Genomic DNA, 24,728 nt, shown 5'->3' on the forward strand with positions numbered 1-24,728 from the left:
CAAAAAAAGGTTAAATGAGTCAGAAAAAAAAAATCCCTTAGGTTAACTTTTAAACTGTTTATTTACAACACGTTAAAAAAGTGACTCCATATTTAGTCATGAAGTGAAAACGTAGCTGTCATTCCAGCTCAGAGTTGATCATTGAGTATTAAAGTAAAGTACCGCCCCCGCATGAAGCTCATAACCTTCAAACAAAAGCTGAAACTTTGAAAGGAAAAGTAGAATGCCCAAGTATGAGACAACCACATAAATATATACACAGCAGAGGTAAATGTAGTTAAAAAAAAAAAAAGATATACTAGTGCAAAGACTAGATAAAAGTATTCTATAAACTGGGCTGCAAAAAAAAAAAAAAAAAAAAAAAGTCAAAATATGTACTTTTTTGTAGTCATTTACACTGAAGCTCATTATTCCTCTTGGCAGAGTATCAGCTGTGCAGGACCGTCCCGGTCTGTCCCGGTCCGTCCCCAGTGTCAGGTCGGCTCCCCCAAACCCTCACTGGTGGCTGACGGTGGAGTTCAGAACCCCCAACTTCACGGTGGATTTCGACGCCTTTGCAAGGTCTCTCTGAAGAAAAGAACGATCTTCATTAGCAACGCACTGTGTTAGAGATGGGGTAGAAAACAAAACATTATATATAATAGAATATTGACACCAGATACTTCTGCATTTAGCGCCGCGTGTTTGAGTCTTGCATTATCGTTGTTATTTTAAAAATCACATCCACATTTCTGCTCAATAAAGATTGTGCATCAAGCTGCATCACGTTGGTATGCGTGTTTGTTTCGGCTGCTCCGCCTCGCAGGTAGTCAACAAAACACTCAAACAAACCCAGCTAAAGGTTGACCAATTAACCATCCCACTCATCTCTCATTTTGGAGGGACAGATGTGTGTTTTATTGGAATTAGACCATTTTCTTCACAAAACTGTCCAAAAAGCAAAAAAGATTTTTTTCATTAAAAAGGAAAATCTTTTATTTCAGAAGCAAAGTTCATGTTAGAATAAAACTCTTAAGCTCTTTTTGCACTAGTATCGCTTCTCCTCGGTTCTACCCGCCACGGCCCCATTTTGCGCTTTCGCACTAGGGCTGAGACGGGTAGAGCCGCTCCAAGTCGATACTTTTTCTGTAACCATTTCAGCGAGGTTCTATAGCGGGCTGAGCCGGGACTATTTCTGACGTCACCACCCTCCGCGCCTCTGATTGGTCGGGGGACGGGGCCGTCAGACGTTTGAATCAGGAAGCAGGAGTCAGAGCGAGAGCTACCCGCGGCTCGCAGCGATTTTATTATAAAGCGCAAAACGTCTGTTTGGTGATCCAACTCTGAGGTGCAGATGTTCATAAACCTGGTGGCTGAGGAGAGACTTAAAAAAGGGATGTAGACGGGCTGTTTTTTTCTCAGCCGCTCGCGGCTCCAGCTGATTTCTGATCAGCGGCGACATGAACAAAGCGGTTGCGCAATCGAGTACGTCACAGCAGCTTCACCCCAACCTGCCCACTTCTCCCCTGGCAGTGCGAAAACACACGGGGACAAACGGGAAGAGCTGCGACGAGCCGAGCCGGGCTAAGGTGGTACTAATGCAAAAGCGCCATTAGAAATGGGCCGGGGTCCATTCTTGGACTGTACGGGTGTAATCCGTCATTAGGGACTGAGACAGGAGAATAAAAGGCAGTTTTAAATGAGAGCAGGAGTCATTTTCTTGCAGATGGACAGACAAACAGTCGTCACTGAAACACTTTTCATGCCGTCTTGGTCCCTAATGATTGTTAACTCCTTAATCTGTCTGGGTAGTGACGCCTCAGGGAAGTTCCTCCAACATAATCTGATTTTTTTTTTAGTTCCACCTCAGACACCAGAATAATCTTAAGAAAGGACGTGTTTTCCTTTCAAAATGTAGTCGATCAGACACGTGAAACTGCCATTACCGTAAATTCAGTATAAGAGCCGGCGATGTTAAAGGTGTGATCTTTAGCGTCCTGAGTCCTTGGCGTGCCACAGTGAGTGTTCCTGTTAAGGTGGGAGATGTTTTCCTTGTTTCGGTCTAGTGCACGTGGCGTCTTTCCAGGACCGGGGGTCCGCAGGCCGGGACCCTACACAACAAACCGGGCTGATTGATCTTTTCTTCAGACATGAATTAGAGGATCATTTGAAACAAAAACCACACGACTGGTCCGACCTCGGTCTGATCAGTCAAAGACAGCAGTGAGGAGTACCTTGCTGGCAGACAGTGGCGGTTTCTGCCCCAACGACTGGCACGGGGTCCCGCCGAGGCCTGAACTCAGAAAGCTGTTTGGAGTGGAGATGGCTGAAGTGCTGTTGAACTAGTTGGACCAAAACAAAAGTAAAGTGAGCCGACCTTCAGGTGCAGAGACACGGGCGTAACACTGATAAACGAAGCAGCAGAGGGGTCTCACCTTCCTGACCTTCCCTGGGGTGGGGGGCCCCATCAGTCGCCGCTTGGTTGGCGTCTTCATCACTGTCCCATACAGCATATCCTCTTGCGTTTGCCTGGTTTTCTTCAGTTGCTGTTTAGACAGAAAACAAATATCACTGACAACACTTTCGGGAGGAAACCGATGCATTTTAATTAAAATGGTGGCGTAGCGTACTCGTTCAAGCTTCTCTTTCTCCTTGTCGTCGTGGTGCTGCTCCCACTGATGCTGCACGTACTCAAGAAACTTCTGGCCGGCCACCAGGAACTCCTTGTCATGCTCCTGTTCCCAAGCGTCGATCTGGACCTTCAGGCTTTTCTCCAACTGAGGAAACATTTGCAACTCGTTTACACCTGCGAGACATCACTTTCCCACCTGCAGAACGAGTCATTCGGGCTCTGGTGCGCGTCGACCACAAAAACGGGGCTCATGTCTTAAGATTCACGCTCAGATTTATCTGATGTGCCATGAAGCGTATCAATACCTTGCAAATATAATTGTATTGTTTGACCTCCTCAGTACACGTGTGACGCTCCACGTGAAGCACGCGTTTCACCCAAATGTTTGGGATCCCTTTAAGGATCTGGTTGGCTCACACCTCCGTTGAATCTTCATCCAACAGGACAGACACTTCAGAAATCCCCAATAACTTCATGATTATCCAGATCAAAGACTGTTTTTAATTTAAGATGAACCCTGCAGGCTACCAGCAACAAAAACAACCAAAGTGCAAAAATTATTTAGAGATGGGGGCGGGTAGTTTAGTGGCTACGAGGTGGGTTTGGGTCTGGAAGACCCAGGTATGAACCACCTTGGGCCCCTGAGCAAGGCCTTAACCCTAATTGCTCCATGGTGCATGTGTCTCAGATGTAAGTCGCTTTGGAGAAAAGCATCTACTAAATGACAGTAGTAGATTGAAGGAATTAAATGTATTTTTTCCAGGGGAGTGTGCTTGAGGACGGTCAAATTCAGAGTCGGGCTGTGCTCATGGGAGCTTTGGTGGCAAGCTCGGGAGTCTGATCCCACACATCCTCGGTCTCTGGACTTCAGGTCCGCCTTTAAATAAATCCCATGAGAACTGATAAATATATCCACACATGTCCTCACCTTCGGCAAGCTTTTCTGCAGGTCGGTTCTTTGCTTTTCTTCCTTCAGAAGGTTCCCACCTCTGTTGTTGAACCTTAAAGGGTCATTAGCCTTTTTCTGTGATGGGAACAGCACATTTACATGTCAGATTAAATAAAGAACGCTGCCTCAGCGGGTTCACAAGAACAATACTCACGTCAAGCTCCAAGAACAAGGTCCAGTTATCCTGCCATTTAGTGACACCCTCAAAGAGCTCCTTGTGGTCCTCATGGTACTTTTTCAGGCGACTGACCTCAGCCTCATGCAGGTTGAGAAGCTCCTCTGTGAAATCCTCTGTAACATGCAAACATGCATTGAGCTCCTCCCTTTTTCTGTCAAACTATCATCATATGAGTTAGTAAAGCCTGAGTTATGGTTCTGCTTCAAAACGACGCCGTGCCTACGCCGTCACCGTCGTGAACCCTTCGGACTTCTCCGTCACTCCATTTCGCCGCGGTGCTGTACCCCCCGTGAACGCTAATTTGCGATCTTTTCCTGAATGGTTTATCCGACTTTTTCTGGTCACAGTGAATCAAAGAGATAAGGACAACTACGGTGCGCAAAAAAAAACCAAAAAAAAAACCACATACACGAAGAAAAGAGCGCTGAAAGTTCACGACTGCTTCAAACCGGAAATGTGTTGCTTCCGAGCGAACCAATCACAGCCCTCTCGTCTGCGTCGCCTCGACGCGTAGTTACAATTTTTGGGAGGTACGCGTCAGTGACAGCGTGTGGTACGCGTTGACGCGTACCCTACCGCGTAGGCACTGCCTTGTTTGACGCAGAACTATAACTCAGCCTTAAGTAAACACCAAGTCACCATCATGATATGAAACAAAGGCTTGTTGCTGCTCATTGCTGCAGAAGCATCTTTTCCACAAGAGAGCGATCTCTGCTCTTATGGTCTCCGTGAAGCTCCTCAAGCTCTGCATTTTCAGCAGCTCTAGACGCCGGAGTTCAGCCTGGAGCTGCAAAAATACACATTACCACAACTAATCATGAAATGGTTCAGTGTGGAGGGCAGAACACTGCTTCACCTAAAATCAGTTATGAGTACAACTAACAACATCGTGTACTTACTGCCTCAATGTTTCTCTTCTTGGACTTGACCATGTGCTCGGAGAAGCCCTCCCTCTCCTCCTGGGGGACCTGAAGTCGGTCCCACAGCTCGCAGATCTTTGTGCGGAGACTCGAACACCGGAGCTCATTCTCAGCCTTGCTCTCTTGTAACTGGAAGGAGATGAGTTGCAGACTCAATGTTACACTGGAGACGAGCAAAAACAAAAAGTGAGTGGCGGAGCAAACTGACCTGAGTGAGGCGCAGCTTAAGAGCAGCTATGTTGTCATTCGACAGACAAAACGCCTCCTCGTCCTCGCACATGACATCCATTTCAAAACTCGTCTCTGGTGTTTGCTCCAGATCATCCATACAAACTTTGATCTCCTTTTTGATGGTCACAAATTCATCGTGACGACACTCCTGCAAAATAAAGATAGATCAGGAACCTGACAGGAAAACAAAAGTGAACATTCATGAAAAGAAGAACGCCAAGAGCACCTTCTCTTTGGCCAAATCATTGATATAGGCCTGATAGGCCTCCAGCTGCTTCAGCGTCGGGACAGCGCTCTGCTCGATGCTAAAGGGGGTAGTACACAGAATGCTGCACAGCTCCTGGTCTTTGGCCACCAGGCCTTTAAGCTCTTCCATTCTCTGCTTCTTGTGCTCCTTCATCACCTCCATACGGGTGCGGCAATTCCTCTCCGCCTGCAATATGGTGCAGCCATCCTCCTCCTGCAAAGAAATGTGAACGCTGAAAACCCAGAGGGCCTAAAACATTACACAAGCCCCTTTCAGGATTTAGGCAACAACACCTTCCAGAAGATGCTGAGTGTCCAATTGTTCTTTTTACACTAATTTAAAACATTTGTGGTACTCACAAGACGTACAATGGTCAGTATCTGCTTAGTTCTGTCTTTTTCTTTAAGTTTACCTCAAAAGGAGCGAGCTGAAGTTCGGTGCACAGAACACTCAGTTCCTTGTGGCAGGCCTGGATGCTTTTCAGCAATCGTTTCTTCAGCAACTCCTCTTCAGCAATCATGAGGTCCAGCAAATCCTGCAAGCAAAAGACAGCGGAGGAGACGGGAGAGAGAGATGGGTGTTAGCAAGAGCAAGAAGCTCGGCTTGGCTGATTTAACATCGACGTGGGACCCACTTTAATGTGTTTGTGGACGTCATTGGTTCTCTGGAGCCGCTGCTCCTCTGGGATCCCGATCTCCTCCCAGATATCCTGCAGCCGGACCAGAGCCCTGTTCAGGTAGGCGACGGACTCCGCTGCGTGGACCTCACTGGGGGGAAACACACGGACAGCTGCATTACAGGCATAGAGACTCAATCACAAGAAACATTAACGTTTAAAGTTTAAAATTCAGGCGGTATGAACCACGCCACGTTGCTCCTGGCGAAGGGTGACGTAATTACCACTTTTATCGCGTCCTAGACAGCATTAAACTAACACATTTGTGCTTTTATAGAGTCCTAGACAGCATTAAACTAACACATTTGTGCTTTTATCGGGTCCTAGACAGCATTAAACTCACACATTTGTGCTTTTATCGGGTCCTAGACAGCATTAAACTCACACATTTGTGCTTTTATCGGGTCCTAGACAGCATTAAACTCACACATTTGTGCTTTTATCGGGTCCTAGACAGCATTAAACTAACACATTTGTGCTTTTATCGCGTCCTAGACAGCATTAAACTAACACATTTGTGCTTTTATCGAGTCCTAGACAACATTAAACTAACACATTTGTGCTTTTATCGAGTCCTAGACAGCATTAAACTCACACATTTGTGCTTTTATCGAGTCCTAGACAGCATTAAACTAACACATTTGTGCTTTTATCGCGTCCTAGACAGCATTAAACTAACACATTTGTGCTTTTATCGCGTCCTAGAGCATTAAATAAGCAAGTAAATTGTATTTATATAACACATTTCACAGACAACGGAATGTCACAAGGTGCTTCACAAAAAAAATAAAACTATCAATAATAACACAAATAAAACACTACAATAAAAGTAGGAATACGATAAAAACAAGACATAAAAGATCCTAGAATAAAAGTACATAAAATCAACATGGTGGTCATAAAACAATCATCTCACTAATAATGCTTGGAGAAACGGTCGGGTTTTAAATTTGTTCTTAAAAGCATCGATGGAGTCCAGAGACAGCATTAAACTAACACATTTATACTTTTATCGCCTCCTACACAGCATTAAACTAACACATCTATGGTTAATCGCTGAATCATAGACTGACAGGAACCCTGCCCAGATATCTGGTACAAGCTGTGTCGCAGTTGAGTTTCCAGCCTTTTATCAACAATATAACAAAATACATCGGCCATGGAAAGTGTCAAGTACTAACCTCACTCTCATGTCGCCACCACGGACAACTCAGGAAAATTAGAAACTTTGTTTCTTGAAGAGACAGCGGCGTCTCAGCATAAAACAGAACAGCGCTGTGGCAGCTACGTCTGCAGGTGTCCGTTTGTCGAGCAGATTTCAAATTTGCACCGAAACAAACTCTGGGCGCTGATTGGTCGATTGAAGTGACGTCAGTGGGAGGAAGTTCCCCCTCCCGTTGCCGCTTCCTTCTTCTTCCCGGTCTTAGAGCGAGACCTCACTCACACATCAGGCACGTTAGCGCCACCAACAGGACAGGAAATGAAACGGAACATTGCAAAAAAGCCAAGTTTATTTGTATAGCACAATTCAACACAAGGTAATTCAAAGTGCTTTACATCAACATTAAAAGCGGCAAGACACAATTAAACAGTAAATAACAAATACAATGAAATAAAATGATAATAAAAGAGGTAAAATAATAAAAAGCACAAGTTGTTAAAAAGTAATTGAGCATTACAGCAGGTAGGTATTTAATTTAAGAGTGAACAGTAATGTTTTTGGGCCTGATTTAAAGGAGCTGACAGTTGGAGCAGACCTCAGGTCTACAGGAAGTTTGTTCCACCGGTGAGGAGCAGAATAACTGAACGCTGCCTCACCTTGCTTGGTTCTGGTTCTTGGGAACCACAACAAACCAGATCCAGATGAACCTCAGGGGTCTGGGAGCTTCATAGGAACTAACAGATCCAGCAGGTATTTTGATCCAAGACCATTCAGGTCTTTGTAGACCAGCAGTAAGATTTTAAACTCTGTACTTTGACTCACTGGAAGCCAGTGTAGCGATTTCATGACCGGTGTAATATGGTCCAGTTTCCTGGTGTTTGTAAGGACTCTGGTTAAAAAAGCAAAACTACGCTTTGCATTTCGGTTTCTTTCTTTCTCTCTTTCACACACACACACACACACACACACACACACACACACACACACACACACACACACACACACACACACACACACACACACACACACACACACACACCAGTCTGCTTGCAGCATATACACCATAACATTTTACAGTACTTTCAATTGCATTTCTTTGCCAGTTTCATCTTTCTACACCATCAACTGCTGAATGTTCTGTGTCTGTGAAGCTATACTGTAACTAACTTGGCGGCTAGGAAATGCTTCCTTACTGCCACCCTACCTGACCAGTTCCTTGTTATGGTTAAAGATATGTATAATAATTACTGCATGGCAGTGTGTCTGTTGCTGTTTCCTAACCTTCAGGATTTTAGGAAGGCTTCCAGCAACACAGTTTTATTTTGGAGGCCATAATGTGAGGCTGTGTTTCTCAAACACAACCTTGTTTTGTGTTTGCGTGTTTGTTTAAAGGTGGATATTAATACTCAGTTTATTTCAGTAATTTGAAAAGAAAAGTACAGCAGAAAATGTATTTACAATCATTGCACACATTGTGGTGGTAAAAACATTGCAACGTGTGAGTGTGTGTTTATTCTGCATACAGGAGTACTAATTCTTGCACAAACTGATTTTTAGAAAAAGTAAACAAATGCTCAGAAAAAAAACACACTGGGATTACAAATAAATAAATCAGGAAGCTGTTCCCCGATCAATGATGATACTGGCGCAAGTAGTAATTCCTGAGCACTTCTTCACTGAACTGATAGGTGAGCTTCTTCTTCACTTTTTTGATCTCTCCAGTTTTACCATAGTTCCTCAGAGCTCGAGCCATTTTTTGATAGGTCATTTTTTTGCGGTTTCCTTTCTGAATACCCCAGTGGATTGCCAGAGCTTCTTTGTGTTTTGTGGAGAACTGGAAGATGCCCTTGTCCTGGTCCACCCACCAGATACTGTCACTCATGTCTCCATTCCTAAGCAGGTCCAGGAGGAACTGATACAAGCGGATTTTCCTCTTAGCTGGATTAGAAAATAAACAATTTTTAGTGCTTTTATCCAATGTTTCCAGACTTTAGTGCAAACTTCATGCTAGGATTTCATGTCAGTGGAAGTTCTTGCACTTATAATACTCACTAGATTCTCTGTTGAAGGAGCGGTGATGGTCCTCACATTCATCTTCCCCCTCTGACACCTCCAGCGGGGGGCTGAGGGTTCTTTGGTGCTCCTCTGAGTAGAAATGTCCAGGTGAGGCTGCGGGCAGGTACTGGTAGCACAGGGACGGGGTGTAATATGGGATCTTTCGGGGAAATTTAAAGCATGCAATAACTTTTTTTTCTGTCATTCTTTTTTGTTTTGGTGTTACTGTCTTTTTGTTTTAACAGTGGCATTGTGCTTAAAAGAGGAAGTTGCTCTACCAAAATTAATTTCAGCAACATCCCGTGATGTGGACGACATTTCAGTGAAAACATGTAGGTCTGTCCACAACAACAGTAAACTGTAATGTCACAAACATTAGCAATGCTTCATATTTTCTTCACAGCAGTTTCTGAATGTACTGATTACTTTTCATTTAGTTGAAAGACAAAGTCAGAAGAAACTCATCATGCAGTGTTATAGACTGGTGTCTTCAGTGAGAAGTTAGTTTTTATAAGATCTTCCACTTTTTGCTTCATTACTAAAACCTGAATATCAGTGCCTAATGATACTTGACATCACACCACCTGTTATCAAAATTATTAAATGCATCCTCTTTTGTTGAGCAACTAGTGTAGTAATAGCTGACATAATGTTTTTTTCCATTAGTGCAAAATGTTGTTACTCAGGGCAAATCAGGTCAGGGCAAATATTTCCTTCTTCGGAAACGTTGTGTAAGCAGCGCGCACGTCAGCGTTTCCACCGATGTTGGATGTCTGTCATTCTTGTACCGTCATTACCGTGTGTAGATGGACTTACTTGTGATGGGAGGGAGAGGGGAGCGAGTGGGGGGTCCAGGTGGAGGTGCAGGGCCTCGCTGCTGTAGCGGAACGGCTGGAGCATCTGCTGAGGAGACACCGCCTGCAGCTCGGTCAGCTGATTCACGGGGGGGCTCTCAAAGTCTGACCCCTGGATTCGATCAGAGTGGAGGACCCATCTGTGGTCTGGGAAGTGACAAATGTTTACACCGTGTAACACAACATCATCTTTTCTTTTGTTGAGGAAATCCTGTTTTCTCACCTTCATAAATATCTCCCACACCACTCAGGTAGGGGTACAGGTCCAGAGGGGGCCGATAACTCTCATGCTCATTTGAAATAATTTCTTCTGATGCCTTTAGGAGAAACAAGTTATGTGTTTGTCAGAGACAGAACACCCTTCAGCTGTTTGAACATGTGACTATTCCTTTAATGTTTAATGTATTAAATAATGTGTTTCTGTAGCATTTAGATAAACATAAAAAGACAAGCCAAAAATAAATAATAAACTGCCAGCATTCACTATGCATGTGGATTAACTCCCTGTTAAACGTTACTCTCCACATCACTTCTGCATCGTTATCAAACTCAATAATCGTCTTCTTAGATATCCGATCAACTAAAATAAATATCCGATCATGTTACAGAGTTCGTGTAAACTGTCCACTAAACAGTAAAACAACAGAAACGTTTATCAACCACGACTCTCTTTATCCAGTAGCTAAAATCTGAAACAATAAAACAGTAACACTTACAGAAGATATGACAAAGGCATCCATCATGTAAACAAGACAGCATGAAAGTCTTGGCTCTTGAAGCTTGTGATAAAAGTTAACTTTTTCCTATTGCTTCACCGAGAAACACGCAACGCTGACAGACAAATGGGAAGTGAAAGTGAGAAATAAGCTAAACTGGACTTCATGCAGTCTGCATTCATATCATCCAGCTGACGACTCAATATAATTGGCTAGTTCCTGGTGGTGGGGAATCACACTTACACAGATTTCAAACAAAACAAACACGTTTTTATTTCTGTGTTCTTTAAACCATGGTTAAAATGGGTAAAAATTATTCTGGGCAAAGTTGATCTGTTAAACAGATGCCTGAAGGGCTGAAAGTTTTGATCACACCCTAAATTGTATTTTCAACTTTGCTTCATCTCGGGTGGTGGTATATGATTATAGGGAAAACAATGGCGTGAAACTCAAACTGTAACTTTTATTTTGTGTGGAGGTGCATGGCTTCACAAAGTCCCCTGTGTGTGTCTAGAGAGGGTCAAGACTTGTCTTTTACGCTTCACCGTGTCTGTCTCAAAAGCTCCCCAATATGATTGATTCACACAGGAATTTTTGTAGTTGCTGCACACAGGGCCTGAAACCAAAAGTGAAGTTTGGATTCAGACTTGTTCCCTTTTAGTTTAGCATTCTGGCCTCAATAGAGGAAGTACTGACCATGAGAATGAAACCAGCGAAAACATGGCTGAAGCAGAGTCTCTGTGCACTCCTGAGTTGTTTGTGTTGTTCAGTCAGGCTGCCGATTTCAGACACCATGCAAAAAACTGCAAAATGAATGAACTCTATTTATTTAACCCCAAAAAGGATACTCTCATGAATAATAAATGATATGGGAAAATCGATTATTTTAACTGTTTTTATATATATCTTGGAAATAAAACAAAGGTGGTGGAAATACAATGAAAGTTTTTTAACCTTCTAGAAAAAACACCAATCAGGACAAGTTGATTGGGTTGATGAGCAAGAGATCAATAACATGGTTGGTTATAGATCCAGAAACAACTCTGCTGCATGGGCCGAGGCTGAAAATGAATATTGGATGTGTGTGATCTCTAGGCCCTCTTACCTTCCTGCACTAATGCATCAATAACAACCACGGCGCTGGACACCACTGCACACAACACTTCCAGGAAAAAGAACATTTTGCTACTTTTTTTTTATTTGCTGAATCCACAAATTCAAATGTAAGCTCCACTGCTTAAAAACAACAAAAAAGTATGATCCAGAAATGTTACCACCCTCTCTAGTCCCGATTTCGACTTAAATGAAGTGAAAATTGTATTTGTTATCTCACAGATTAAAAGCTGGATTCTTTATTTCTTGATGGGGATCATGGATACAGCACCCTCGAGTGTAAAGAAGAAGAAGAGCTGTCTTGCTTGTTTAAACACTCACTTCAAAAGCCAGCATCTGCGATATGAGCTGTACTGATGCATGTGACATTGATAACTTTGAATTTCATGAACGTGACTTTTGCATTAATCCTGAATGGTGTGTCTGGGCGTCGGGAGCAGTACATGCTGACATTGAGAGAATGTCTTTTTGAGGGAAATCCTCGCTCATTTCCCCAAAACAATGTTAAATCAGCAATAATGTGAGAGTATAGTAAAAGAACTTGCATACTAAACTGCTCAACTGCTGAGGAGGAGAAATCTTATATCAAGAAAAGTAAAGTATTTCACATTCAAAACCAAATAATTCCAGAGAGCAGCAGTGTTGATAAAAGAGAAATGCCCATGACCCAGTGGATGCTGATATCAAATAAATGAGTACATCTTCCCAAAACATTGTGAAATCATTTCAACATTTCCTATGTTGTCTACTATTTTCAGTTCTATACAGTATATGGTTTAAATGACTTGCATGTCCTCCTATTCTGCTTTTATTTCCATATCATCAAGGACAAAAGTGATTCTTAAAATCACCATTTGAAAATGCATTCAAGTGTTTAGATATCCCTGTCTGGTATCAAGGGAAAGGGAACCAAACAGTTGTTTTGTATGATTCTGCTGGAGTGGAAATTTACCAATCTGCTGGATGTGATGAAACTGTTGGTTGTACATCACAGAGTGGCCCCTTGTGGCGTTTATTATTGCCTAGTTGGTTACACAAGCAGCTAGTTTGATTAAAATAAAAATGGGGGATACTTCCTCTTGCGTGACTTATTAGGCAAACTCCAACACTCTCTTCCTGCACATAATGATCTTGTGTAGACAGTGCAGGTCTTGTTTTTTTTTTTTTTTTTTTTTTTTGCTTTCAAACACTTACTCTGTCTCCATCTGCTGGAAAGATGTGTTGGCCTGACCAGTATCTAGGCTAGATTTAGTTCAGAGGCATAAAGGAGACAACCAAAATAGCTCATCGAGGCCCAAATTTATTTATCTTGGGCCCCGGGAATCGGGCTTTTTTCGAAGATGGCAGGCGAATCAGACAAATAAGGGCTTTGGGGATGCACTCGCTGGACAGATTTCCACGTATTGTTGAATTCCCTCCACACCGCAGAGACTGACAGCATCAGCAGCCAGGAGCGGAGTCCTGCTGTCCCGTGGATTCATCACGGCACCGAGGCGAAATACGCGCGGAATATGGCTGCTATGAGGACTTTAACCGTGGCAGGTCTGTTTTTGGCGTTTTGCGCCTTGGGACTGATAACCGTGGCGATCAGCACTGACAACTGGTACGAGACTGATGCAAGGCGGCACCGGGAGCGCTGCAAGAATTACTCCAACAAAAGAAACGACCCCGGGTATATTTACATCTCCAACCACAACCTCCCGCTTCGGATGCTGCCGAAGGAGAAAAATGTGGAGAGGAAGGGTTCGGCTGTCAGCGGGGATGTACTGCTGCGGGCCAAGAGGCACTTCTTGCCTCCCGCGCCGGCCATGGAGTCGCTCTGCAATCGGCATTTCAACTCCACCATCACAGGACTGTGGAGAAAGTGCCACAGAGAAGGATTTGACCTGGAAACGGAGGATTTGATCTTTAAAGGTTTGCTTCTGGGTGTCTTATTTTGTGTTGTTGTAGTGTGTGTTTGCTTCTGAGGTCCGTGTTGCGTTTGAGGCCACTACTTTGTGTATAGATGCGCTATCCAAGGTGCTGATGCTGCGCACGGAGCCTCCGGGCCTCCGCTGCACAGTTGCATCGCAATGTGTGTTTTTTTTCCGCACAAAGAGGTGAGCTGTAGTAAGATAAACCCCGAGATGCCCATAAGCTACTCCACAATAGTGTGGGTGGACGGGTGGGTGGTGGTTGGGGGAGGAGGGGGATGTTTTGGGTCGGTGAGGGGGAAGGGGGAGCAGCAGAAAGCCTTGTGATATCCTCCTCATTTTCATCCCAGCGCTAATGCCAGACACCCTCCTTGTGTTGTTTACATCCACAGGATTGGTTCCGCGCTGCACACCAATAAAATACTACTACTCTTCCTCGGCGCTCCCCAGGAATCTGCCAATCAACCTGACGAAGACCATCAGGCAGGATGAGTGGCATGCGCTCCGTGAGTTATTGTTTAAATAAATGTGCGATGATCTGATGAATTGACGTGCAGAAACGTGGCCCCGTCAGACCTGCGTGCATGGTTTTGTTTTTGCAGACCTCCAAAGGATGACCGCCAGCTTCATAGGCATGGCCGTGTCCATCATCCTGTTCGGCTGGATCATAGGCTTGCTGGGCTGCTGTCAGGAGCATGATCTGATGCAGTATGTTGCTGGACTTCTCTTTCTCATGGGAGGTAAGCTGAATTTTACGCAAAAGACCGTTGCTCCGACTCGCCACGGAGGGGCAGTGTGGTTCATAGTAATGAAAGAGGCGTAATGGCGCATCCACGGAGGCGCTGGCGTGTCTGATTTAGTGTTGCTTTTTTTTTTTTTTTTTTTTCCACTTCTTTATTTCAAATTGTCAACAGAACATTATAAAACAAACAAAACATACATAGAAATATTTGATGCCAGGGGAACAGTCACAGACAGAAATTATAGATCAGTTCAAAATTTTTTTTATACCTAGTAGCCTACATAACTCAGAGGTTCAGATGGCTTTTCTATTTTTAGAATATTGGATTGTTGAAATGTATTGTTTGAATTCATTTTTAAAGGCCGGGAAAGATGGTATGTGATTAGAGAATTTTGATTTGTGAATATGAAATTTTGCAAGTAACATAATTAAATTGATGATGTAGTATTTATTTGCTTTGCTAGAGGTGTAAGAAAAGAATCCAAACAATACATTTTCATATGAGAGGGAGAAATCATATTTGTGTTGCTTTCCTCTTCCTTCAGGGACCTGCTGCATAATCTCCCTCTGCACCTGCGTGGCCGGAATCAACTTTGAGCTGTCCCGTTATCCTCGCTCCATGTTCGGGATACCGGAGGACATCAGCCACGGGTACGGATGGTCAATGTTTTGCGCGTGGGGCGGGCTGGGCCTCACTTTGCTGGCGGGGTTCCTGTGCACGCTCGCCCCGTCCCTCTACCCGCCACACACCCCCGTGGTGCACAAGCCCAGACAGGAGAACGGCTGTGTGTGACAGACGCAGTTAATGGACATCTGTTTCCTCCTGAAACGGTGACAAGCCCTGTTCCAGAGAGGAAGAGAGCGAGAGAGAGAGAGAGGAGCAGAAAAGAGATCCTTTACACATCTTGGCACAGAGAAAGCACAGGAATCTGACTCCCACTCACTTAAACATGATAAAGAGGTGGCATTTGACTGAATTTCAGTTCCTCTGGTGCTTTTTAAGATGTCCCTCTTTCAGAATAAACTGTTGAGTGTCATTGCTTGCTCTCCAAGAGGAGAACATGATCATTTTCTTCCTGTAATATTTGCTAATTTGAGAAGAAAAAAAGAGAAAAAGAAACCCTGGCAGAAGATTAATAGCACAACTTTGAAATAAACTGTATTGATGATAAAATGATGGATGTGTATCATCACATTTCAAAGGGCAACTGTGTATCATTATGTACCCATTCGAAACAAAATATGTACATGTACTTTTTGAATTGTATGTATGCAGATGCATTTGTGTTTAATCAAGGAAAAAAAATATGAGCATTCAGACCAAACTGTGTTTAAGGGGAAATGTTTTGTTGTTGTTGAGGTCTTACACTCATCGAGATATTTTTGAAGAATAAAAGAGCCATGCAAAAGAATGGTTTCCTGCGTGGAGCACTATTCAGACGTCGTATAAATGTTTTCGTGGCCATCAGGGTTTGCTGGTGCGTCAGTGGGCAGATAGCCCCGCCAGAAGAATCAAAGCTTTTTACAAGGTTTTACAACCGTAGCTGATGCACTGCTGCATGTGTAACCAGGAGCTGTTTGCAGGCCTCGGTTTTATGCAACCACTTCTGTAGAAATGTCAGAATGTCAGTGGGCAAAATGTGAGTCAGTGACCAAAACTGACAGAAATAGAAACATCCATATAAAACAGAAATAAAGAGTGATGTCATGTTCTGCTCTGAATTAGAGCGAAATAAAATCCCCATTTACATACATCAGTGACACATGCAGACTGATCCAGAGATCCTACCAAGCAAGTGTGTGTTATGAGGAGTACTCAGAAAAGTGGTTGAAATAAGATCTACACGTTAGCTGACCAGTTTTATTTCATAGGGGTTTTTTATATTTAGCTTTTTACTTTACCTATTTTTTTATTTTATTTTTTTAAGCTTGATTTCAACACAGGCGGTGGTTTGGTGGTTGGAACTTCCTCTTCACAGCTGGAAGGTTGCTAGTTTGAATCCCAGATGGGGCTTTTTGTGTGGCGTTTGCATGTTCTGCCTGTGTTTGCGTGGGTTTTTCCACAGATGTTCTGGTTTCCACTCACAGCCCATAAACAAGCATGAAGGGTTACCTGGTGGTTGTACTGATGCTTGGAGCGTGTGAGTGGGTGTGTGGCCCCCTACGATGGACTGGTGAGGTGTCCAGGGTTAAACTCTGCTGGGACAGGCTCCAGCAGACTCCCATGACCCTGCACACCGAACAAGCCAGTCATGGATGGATGGATGATTCACACACCGCCTTCACTCATATCCCGGAGATCCTCTGATCATTTGTACTGTAGGGTGTTACTCAGAAGTCATGATCTCCAGAGTTGTTAACTTTTGAAATAAAATATTTCTTAGCTAAAATAAAATTCCGCACTAACTGGTGGTTTTTGCAAGTTTACTTTGTGAAGTTGGTCCAAACTCAACCATTTCTCTTCATTTCCGAGCTCAGTGCGGTGGTATCTCACCATCGTGAATTACTTTAGTTATTCAGCTATGTGTTTTTGATATGCTGTATTTTCAATGTCTTTGTGTTTGTTTTGCATAATTAGTTCAGTCTTATTGTTTCAATCTATTTGAGTTGCAGCTATGTGCTTTTATTTTGAAAGGTGGTGGGAAATTTGGGCACAGCTGATGTTTAATTGATTAGAGGACAGTTGGAAGTCAGTGGGCACCGGGGAAGGTGTGTGGTTTTTACCAGTGGGCACCGGGGAAGGTGTGTGGTTTTTACAAGCTTCAGACAGCTTCAGTATCAGACTGAGGACAGAATTAAGAGCCATAATTTCAACATCTTGCTGTATTTTTCCGGAAGAGGTTTATTAAATGCCTTAAAATGTCATTGCCTGTCTGGACAATCGCCTCATTCCATCCTGTGGTTCCTATCTGATCTGCATTAGAAACGCTTAGTGCCTCTCAGTGGCCGTTTGAATTAGTTGTTGGAGACAAATAGCCACTACAGTCATTACCATCCTGCAACACTGAACACGATTTCCACGTTATGAATAAAATTATTTCACCAAATATATTTATTTTATTTATAAAGTCACGAGAAAGGGCTCATTTTAAAGTGCAACAACATATTATTGTACTAGAAATCCTACATATCCATCATTATGTGTGTCCATCCATACATGTATCATCAGAATGTAACTGTAAGTTATAGAAAATCTATTTATTGACACACCCAGCTGGTTTATGGTGTAAAAGAACATTAAATATTAGGCCCTCAACTTAACTCTTGTATGTAAATCCCACAGTCTGCAAAATGAGCATAATACACACAGTCATATGGAAATGCTCTCTCAGATGAGTAACAAGATAGTGATATCAGCGACTCTGATGATGACATTGCTTCATTTAGGTTTCTCAGCATTCATGTATGCTCAGGTGAGGCTGAGGTCTGGACTTTGAGCCCTTCTGTTGTGTATTATGTTGATGAAAGTTCTTGTAATGTCCGTGTGTTGATGTATGTGTGGAGGGGTGAATGTGTCTAGATATATATTTATTTTATTTTAATTGTTTTTATTTCATTTTATTTAGTGATTTTTTAGTTATTTTATTGTTTTATATGATGTGCTGACTGGAGAGCACTTTTAATTTCATTGTACCTGGTGATAATGACAATAGGTTTTGATAGTTCTGTCATAAACTTTTAAATTTAACGTGATAACTGACCTCTGCGGAGTCTGAAATTAAATTTTTTTTAATTCTCTGAGGATTCCCATGGTAGCTCGCCAGGAGCCACCAAAGAAGCAGTGAGGATGTACTTTATTATTCACATTCTTCTTCTGCAACTAAACCTGTGTTAAGTAAAGTTTGCTCCTGTGTATTATACCTTGTGTCATTGCTTATCTGAGGTTTTATTCATCTTAATTCAGACAAAGTTAAGAGCATCAGGATAGAACAGCAAACATGAGTGTATATGTGGCTCTAATGACCAAGGCGTCATCTTTAGCCATCCAGACTTGGTGCAGTGAGCGAGTTTCCACATCCAGGGGGCGTCTCGCATCTTCATGTGCGTTGGATGTACACGGCACTATCTCAGAAAACACAACTGAACTCCAAAAAATGTTTTAACATTTGGAGAAATTAAATAACATAAAGATTTACAACCACACTTCTGAGAAAACCGGTCACACATTTTGTTTTGCCTTCATTTTTCTGTGTTTTCTGAGATATTTACATGTTTTCTCTTGTTTTGATGTGGTGTTCCAGTCTTCCTTCTTTAGCTGAAGTGTTTTCTTTAACAGGTCTTTGATTTGACCTGTTTTTCCTCCGTATTTGGTAGATGTCCTGCTCTGTTGCATTTTTCGAAAAGATTGTAATTCCAGCTTCGCTGCTCTGTTTTGTCACTCCATCCCCTCCATGTGTCTCAGTTTTATGCAGTTTTACAGCTGTCACCCACAAGGCTTGAAATGCTGCTCTTGTAGGGAGTCGGTACCCCGGTGGACTGGTGGTTAGCACGGTTGCCTCATAATTGGTTCCTGAGTTGAATCCCAGCTGGGGCTTTTCTGTGTGGTGTTTGCACGCTCCCTCCGGCTTATTTAGACTTTAAAACATGCATGGCAGGTTAATTAGTGATTGTAAATTGTCCATAGAAGTAAGTATGTGTGGTTGTTTGTTGACTGGTGGCCCTGTGATGGACCGGTCCAAGGGCTTACCCTTGCATTTCACCCAGCGACGGCTGGGATACCGACTCCATCCAGAGTTAATGTAGTAAGGCAAACGCTTTGCTAATCAGTATGAACTTTAGTCAATAAGTTGGCAGTCTTTTAAATAAGCAGCTCAGAGGAACAGTGAAAGCTTGCTGAGGATCAATAAAGTCCTTATTACACATTATGGAGCGATATGATTGAAACACAATGACTCATTTAACGTTAATACTATTTTTAATTCGAATTAAACTTAAAGGTTTTTATCTTAAATGTTTGTTTCTGCATATAGCCATCACTGCCTCTCCTCCATAACACACACTTGCTCAGTAGGATAGGTCTCCGTTCTCCTCTGAAATGTCTTCAAAGATCGTCACAAAGGTTTGTTCCCTGATCATCCACAGGGTTTCAAACAGAAGAGTTACTGTACTTGCATAGTAGTTATTACAGCATTAAAAAACATTGATTATTGGTCCACGGTGTATAAAATCTCTCCTCGTTTGGGGGTTTGTGTGCAGTGCAGAGAGGGGTCGTGCACTCTCAGGTCAACTACATTCCTGACCTTTCATTGTTTGTCCATAAAGTGTGTCTCTGAAGAGAATAGTCTTCAACCAGCAGGCTGGATGCTCAGGATTTAGTGCATCTACCTATGAGAGATTTGAATAAACCTGCAGAAAAGAAAGTTTTTCCTATTTGTTGAATTAATGATTTTACCAGAAAGAGACAAATGAAATGATACGGGTGGGTTGCTTATGAGAGGTTCTGTGACCTGCTCGACTTTTACTTACACTGTGGAAATTTTAAGCAGATCTTTTAATAAACACGCATGAGCCCTGCGCGGTGCCCCTGGAAATTGAGGGCAGTGCAGACATATAGGGTTTCTGCAGAGTCCCTACAGCGCTGGCTTGTGATGAGGTTTGTGCGTCCTGTGCTGAGCTTAGAGAGCTGTTTTTAAAAAGGGGTCCGTCGGGGGAAGCTGGGCTGTGAGGAAAACCAGACAGAGGAAATCACACCCAGTTGCGCCCATGGCAGCCCATCTGGCTTCCTCAAATCTGCAGAGACAACATCTCTGTAATAAAAGTTGGCACATTTATGGCAGTTTATTTGCGGTTGTTGAAAAAGTTGGCTGGAAGGAGAGAATTTTATGCAGTAGTTAATGTCCGACATAAAACACTGCAGTGTTTACAATAGGACTTCCAAGGCAGCCCAAATTAAAATTGCCCAACAGACTTGTTTATGTATAATATTTAATTCAGGAATTCAAACTATTTGTCTTAAATGAGTAGTTGTGTTTCAGCAAAGCTGAAAAGCAAAACACTAACAGTTTATTGGCAACCAAAGAAAGCTACATTTCCTCCACTGAAATAGCATACATGACCTGGAGTCTCAACATGTTCATATGAAACCTGGACCTTGGAGATTGTGACAGATAGGCTAACGTCCACAGCGTCTGCCTCTGAACAAACATATTTCTCAGTGGAGCAGATGACTTCCAGATGGAGGCGGGAGGCAGTGACAGACTTCAGACGCCCATTAACCAGGGTCTGGAACAACAGACATGAGGGCAGGGGGACAGGTACACCAGTCAGCATTTTCAAGGTGGTGGCGATTCATGGAAACCTCTTAAGTTTAAAGAATGGAGGGGATTTATGACGGAGCACAGTTTAACGTTAAACAGTCTGTCTGGGGAAGGCTTGAAACAGAAAACTGAAATTCAGTTGAATGACTAATATTTCATCTGGCTTGAAAAGAAAATGGAGCATGAATGTTTTGTGGAAGGTTTTATTTGATCAGCTGTAAACAGCATAGTTTAAAGACAGACTGGAAGCTTTTATACTGATTTTTGAAACAAAAAAAAAACCCCACAAGAAAACAAAAAGAATCCAATTAGGCTTGGTTTTCACTGTCCCCCTCAGAGAGGTGGCACGCAGGATTTCCTCGCAGGCATAATTTATGGTCACGTTTCTTTTCCCTTCCTGACTCGCAGGAATGTGTGGATATTTTTCTTTGAGCTCCCTTAAGTGACATAGCTCCAAGGAATTTGAACAACCAAAGGTCAGAGTGTTTCAAATACTCAACAAGGATATTCACAGACCACAATGAACTTTCCAGTCGTTTTGACGAACCGGAGGGTCCTCTGTCTTTCATCCACACACACTCTCTCACGCACACATACGCACACATAATAAACTCAATAAACTCCCCCTTAAAGCCCACTAAGAGCCCACGTGAAGGTACTGGGTCTTGAGGCGGCTCAGCCTGGTGCCGTGGCTGCGGATGATGAGGGACAGCAGCTCGTGCTTGTCCTTCAGTCCCAGGGAGATGTCCGTGGTTCCCCTCAGCGCGCCGCCGATGTCGCTCACTTGCTTCACCGCGTATCCGTTCAGCTGCTGCTCCTCTCTCAGCTCCGTCTCCTGGCTCTGCTTGAACTTCACCTCCAGCTCCAGCAGGGACTTGTCCACGTTCGAGAAGGCCTCGCCGATCTGGGAGATCTCCCTCTGGAGGAACTTCCCGTAACTGTCCTCCCCGTCCAGGTCGTGCGCCACGGTCCTGCCGAGGCTCTCCAGCAGCCGCGCCGCGTCCTCCGCCTGCAGCTTGGCCAGGACGAAGTCGTCCCGCACGGCGGCGTCGCTCTCCTCCAGGGCCAGGCACGGGGACCCGTCGGAGAACTTGAACAGCATCTGGCACTTCTCCGGGTCCACCGTCTCTTCATAGTCTCCGTCCGGCACGAAGAAGTGGTGAAAAGTGCCGTTGGAGATCTCCGCCTGCAGGGGTCCGGTGTAGACCGCCGGGCGCAGAGGCAGAGATGCGGCAATGATGAGCAGCAGTGGGACGGGATCCATCATGCACCTCCGCTCCGTCTCTGCAGAGCTGCATCTGGACGGGCAGCCGGATACAGCGCGCAGTTTTCATCCCGACTCAAGTTACACAGACCCCCGTCACCTAAAAGGCGCAGGCTGCCAGTTAAAGGCAGAGGCCCCTGGCGGCCCCGGGGCCCCAGACACGGATATAGGTAGGGTGAAGTAATGAGACCGCCTACCAAACGAAAGCAGTTGTATTTGAGCAGGAAATTATGGTGTACTTGTGTGGCATTGCTGAATTAGTAGTATTATCTTTATCTCGGAACCCACCAACTTTACTTTGATACAGGACACAAAGGACACAGCTACCACCACTTTTCTTCATACCTACGTTTATTTTATTTATTTATTTTTTTAAACACATAATCAGGAGATCCAGCGAGTTTTATTAGGGCCCGAGCACTCACAGTGCGAAGGCCCTATTGTATCTGTAGGATTTTTTTTTCCTTCTTCCGACGAAATGAGGGCCTTTTTGCCCCCCTAAATGTGCCCCAAAAGTCACCAAATTTTGCACGCAAGCTAGGCCTGGCGAAAAATGTGATATTTAATGGTTTGCATTAATGGGCGTGGCCTAATGGCTCAACGGCGCCCCCTAGAAAACATCTTGCCTCAAGCCCCACAATACGGTTTGACGTACATGCACGAAAATCGCTACACACCTGTATCAGTACACAACTTAAAGAAAAGTCTCTTGGCGCCATGGCCGAAACCGAACAGGAAGTCGGCCATTTTCAATTAATCGTGTAATTTTGGCGCAATTTATGCCATTTCTTCGGCCGTTAATGGGGCCCGAACCGTAACGTGCACCCAGGTGTGTTATACATCAAAATGTGCGTCTCGACCCTGCGACGACGCGCATTACTTTTCTCAGTCAAAAGCGTTACCGTGGCGACGATAGATGCCAAAAAGCGCGCCCTCCTTTCATCTGATTGGTCCATATTTGATAGTTCTTACTTTCTGCCATAACTTTTGAATGGTTAGACATAAAGACTCGTGGGTGGTGTCATCGGACTTAATTTTGAGTATTTGACCTCCATTGGCATGAATTAGCCCCGCCCCTTCTTCTGATTGGTCGATATTTCATAGTTCCTATTTTCTTCAATAACTTTTGAATGGTTTGACATAAAGACTCGTGGGTGGTGTCATTTCTGACATGCTTATGATGATAAGTTGAGTTTTATGTGAACAGCAAAGGCACTTTTTATAGTATTATTGACCTAGGAATGTGGGGGGAACCTGGGGCCGATGGCCATGAGTGTGAGGCCCCGTTCATCGCTGATTGCAGCTTTAATTCTCTTTATTTTTTCAAAAATCTTCAGTGACTGCTGTCATACCTTAACTTCTGTCATGGTTATTTTCAGCATCTTAGTCTTCGACTCATCAATCCATTTTCATAGGAAATTTTGAATTGGCTATCTGTAGACTGCAGGGTAACTTTTCATTTTCCTTTATTCAACTGAAGACGTTCTGGCCCAGAAAATATAGAATTTCTGGATCTTGTTCAAAAAGGCTTTATTTCTTTGTATGTTTAAACATGTATTTGAAACCTACATTCACAACCATGTTTACAATGTTTCTGAGCCTTTGTTGTGATTTAAGCATAATTGCTTTTGTTTTTAATGTATTCCTGCAAGACCAAGGGGATCATGGGCATCCAGTTCTTTCCAGTCTTGTGCCTTTGATATGGGACATTTTGCTGGCAAATCGCATTATAATGTAAGAACCGTCCAGCTGATTGTACAGATCCACTGTCTAAGCCTGAGTGGACAGGGGGTGTTACTGGACATTAGAAATACATAGCTTCAGACTTTATGGGGTTGTAGAGTGGAGTCTCTGGATTGCTTCCCACAGATTACATCAGATCCCATCAGGGGAGTTTCGAGGCCAAGCGAACCCTAAGCTCTTCTTTAGCAGATTTTGCAAGCGCCCTGCTGTCCTGGTGTGGGAGGCTGCAACGGCTTTGCTCAGTATATTTTCATAAAACAATAGAATATCCATTTTATCATTTCATCCACTCTGTTCAGTAACCAGATGGTTTAAATCACTGATTTCTGTTCATAATTGTATTTTATACCACAGCCCAATGCTTTTGGAAATGAAAAACATGCACTAATATTAAGATTTTATTTTTTGGGACACAGCATGCTTTGAAAACGGGGAAAAACTTTCCCTCAAACAGATTGAATTTATTTTGCTGCATTTTACGAGGGTAGTTGGAGCTTACTGTTATTATTTATGTCAGCTGATTACATTAGTGCACAGAAGGAGACTTCCCTGGGCTACATCCCCTCAGGCACATCTATTTTCATATAATTACGATGTCAGGGGGTGGTCTCAGATTCTTGCTTGTAAGAAATAGTTAAAAAAAAACTAGAAACATATGGGGAGCTGTAAACACAGGGAGCATTATGCTTTTTCTTAAATCCTCCTTTCATGAACCATAATGACTCTGGAGCTGCATGTGGGTTGTGTTTTTGTTATCATGCAACACCAGAGGTTATTCTAAAGAAAAATGACCAACAAATTACATTCAGTCATATCAAAGAGGGAAATTGAAAATGCAAATATATATAAATATATAAGTGCAACTTATTCTTCCTGCAGAAGCTGCTCTCTCACCATTTTCTTCAACTCACTCTCCCGTTGCCGAAAAGCAGCAGGATCTAAGCAGGGTTTATAGGTACTGTCAGTGAGCAAAGAGTTAGCAGATAGCACTGGTAAAAGAAAACTAAAGCAGTCAGAAGATCGGTAGAAACTTCAAGGTTTGCTTCATAAAACAGGCTGGCACACTGAACAATCTGACACACTTTTGAAATTGTTGC

General features: G+C 43.3%; 4 protein-coding genes across 7 annotated transcripts; 1 reads left to right on the forward strand and 3 right to left on the reverse strand.

Moving 5' to 3' along the window:
- Window positions 1–42: 42 nt before the first annotated feature.
- LOC133444130 (protein regulator of cytokinesis 1-like) lies at window positions 43–7,126 on the reverse strand. 2 transcript variants are annotated; one of them, XM_061721675.1, is made up of 14 exons: window positions 6,994–7,126; window positions 5,771–5,903; window positions 5,549–5,671; window positions 5,116–5,349; window positions 4,867–5,037; window positions 4,638–4,787; window positions 4,378–4,525; window positions 3,715–3,851; window positions 3,540–3,635; window positions 2,610–2,756; window positions 2,415–2,525; window positions 2,214–2,321; window positions 1,926–2,090; window positions 43–567 (listed from the first exon to the last, which is right to left on the reverse strand). In XM_061721675.1, the coding sequence occupies exons 1-14, from the start codon at window positions 7,002–7,004 to the stop codon at window positions 496–498; spliced, it is 1,806 nt and encodes a 601-aa protein (XP_061577659.1). In that variant the 5' UTR covers window positions 7,005–7,126; the 3' UTR covers window positions 43–495. The 2 variants fall into 2 exon arrangements, with proteins under 2 accessions (XP_061577659.1, XP_061577658.1); XM_061721674.1 differs by having other exon boundaries at window positions 43–600.
- A 798-nt stretch (window positions 7,127–7,924) lies between these two features.
- On the reverse strand, window positions 7,925–10,727 carry spi1a (Spi-1 proto-oncogene a). Of its 2 annotated transcripts, none has more exons than XM_061721701.1 (5): window positions 10,600–10,727; window positions 10,107–10,200; window positions 9,846–10,030; window positions 9,027–9,156; window positions 7,925–8,912 (listed from the first exon to the last, which is right to left on the reverse strand). In XM_061721701.1, exons 1-5 carry the CDS (start codon window positions 10,624–10,626, stop codon window positions 8,605–8,607), a joined length of 744 nt encoding a protein of 247 aa, XP_061577685.1. In that variant the 5' UTR covers window positions 10,627–10,727; the 3' UTR covers window positions 7,925–8,604. The 2 variants fall into 2 exon arrangements, with proteins under 2 accessions (XP_061577685.1, XP_061577684.1); XM_061721700.1 differs by having other exon boundaries at window positions 9,027–9,189.
- Window positions 10,728–12,937: 2,210 nt separating this feature from the next.
- tmem276a (transmembrane protein 276a) lies at window positions 12,938–17,201 on the forward strand. 2 transcript variants are annotated; one of them, XR_009782704.1, is made up of 5 exons: window positions 12,938–13,626; window positions 14,018–14,131; window positions 14,228–14,365; window positions 14,913–17,076; window positions 17,110–17,201. XR_009782704.1 is itself a non-coding variant. In XM_061721699.1 (4 exons), exons 1-4 carry the CDS (start codon window positions 13,224–13,226, stop codon window positions 15,158–15,160), a joined length of 903 nt encoding a protein of 300 aa, XP_061577683.1. In that variant the 5' UTR covers window positions 12,938–13,223; the 3' UTR covers window positions 15,161–17,191. The 2 variants fall into 2 exon arrangements, 1 of the variants encoding a protein (XP_061577683.1); XM_061721699.1 differs by having other exon boundaries at window positions 14,913–17,191.
- Window positions 17,202–20,289: 3,088 nt separating this feature from the next.
- fibina (fin bud initiation factor a) lies at window positions 20,290–21,950 on the reverse strand. Its single transcript, XM_061721703.1, has one exon. It carries the CDS (start codon window positions 21,889–21,891, stop codon window positions 21,262–21,264), a length of 630 nt encoding a protein of 209 aa, XP_061577687.1. The 5' UTR covers window positions 21,892–21,950; the 3' UTR covers window positions 20,290–21,261.
- Between the last annotated feature and the right edge of the window lie 2,778 nt (window positions 21,951–24,728).

The sequence above is a fragment of the Cololabis saira genome, chromosome 5, assembly GCF_033807715.1.
Source record: "Cololabis saira isolate AMF1-May2022 chromosome 5, fColSai1.1, whole genome shotgun sequence".
NCBI classification, from domain to species: Eukaryota; Metazoa; Chordata; class Actinopteri; order Beloniformes; family Belonidae; genus Cololabis; species Cololabis saira.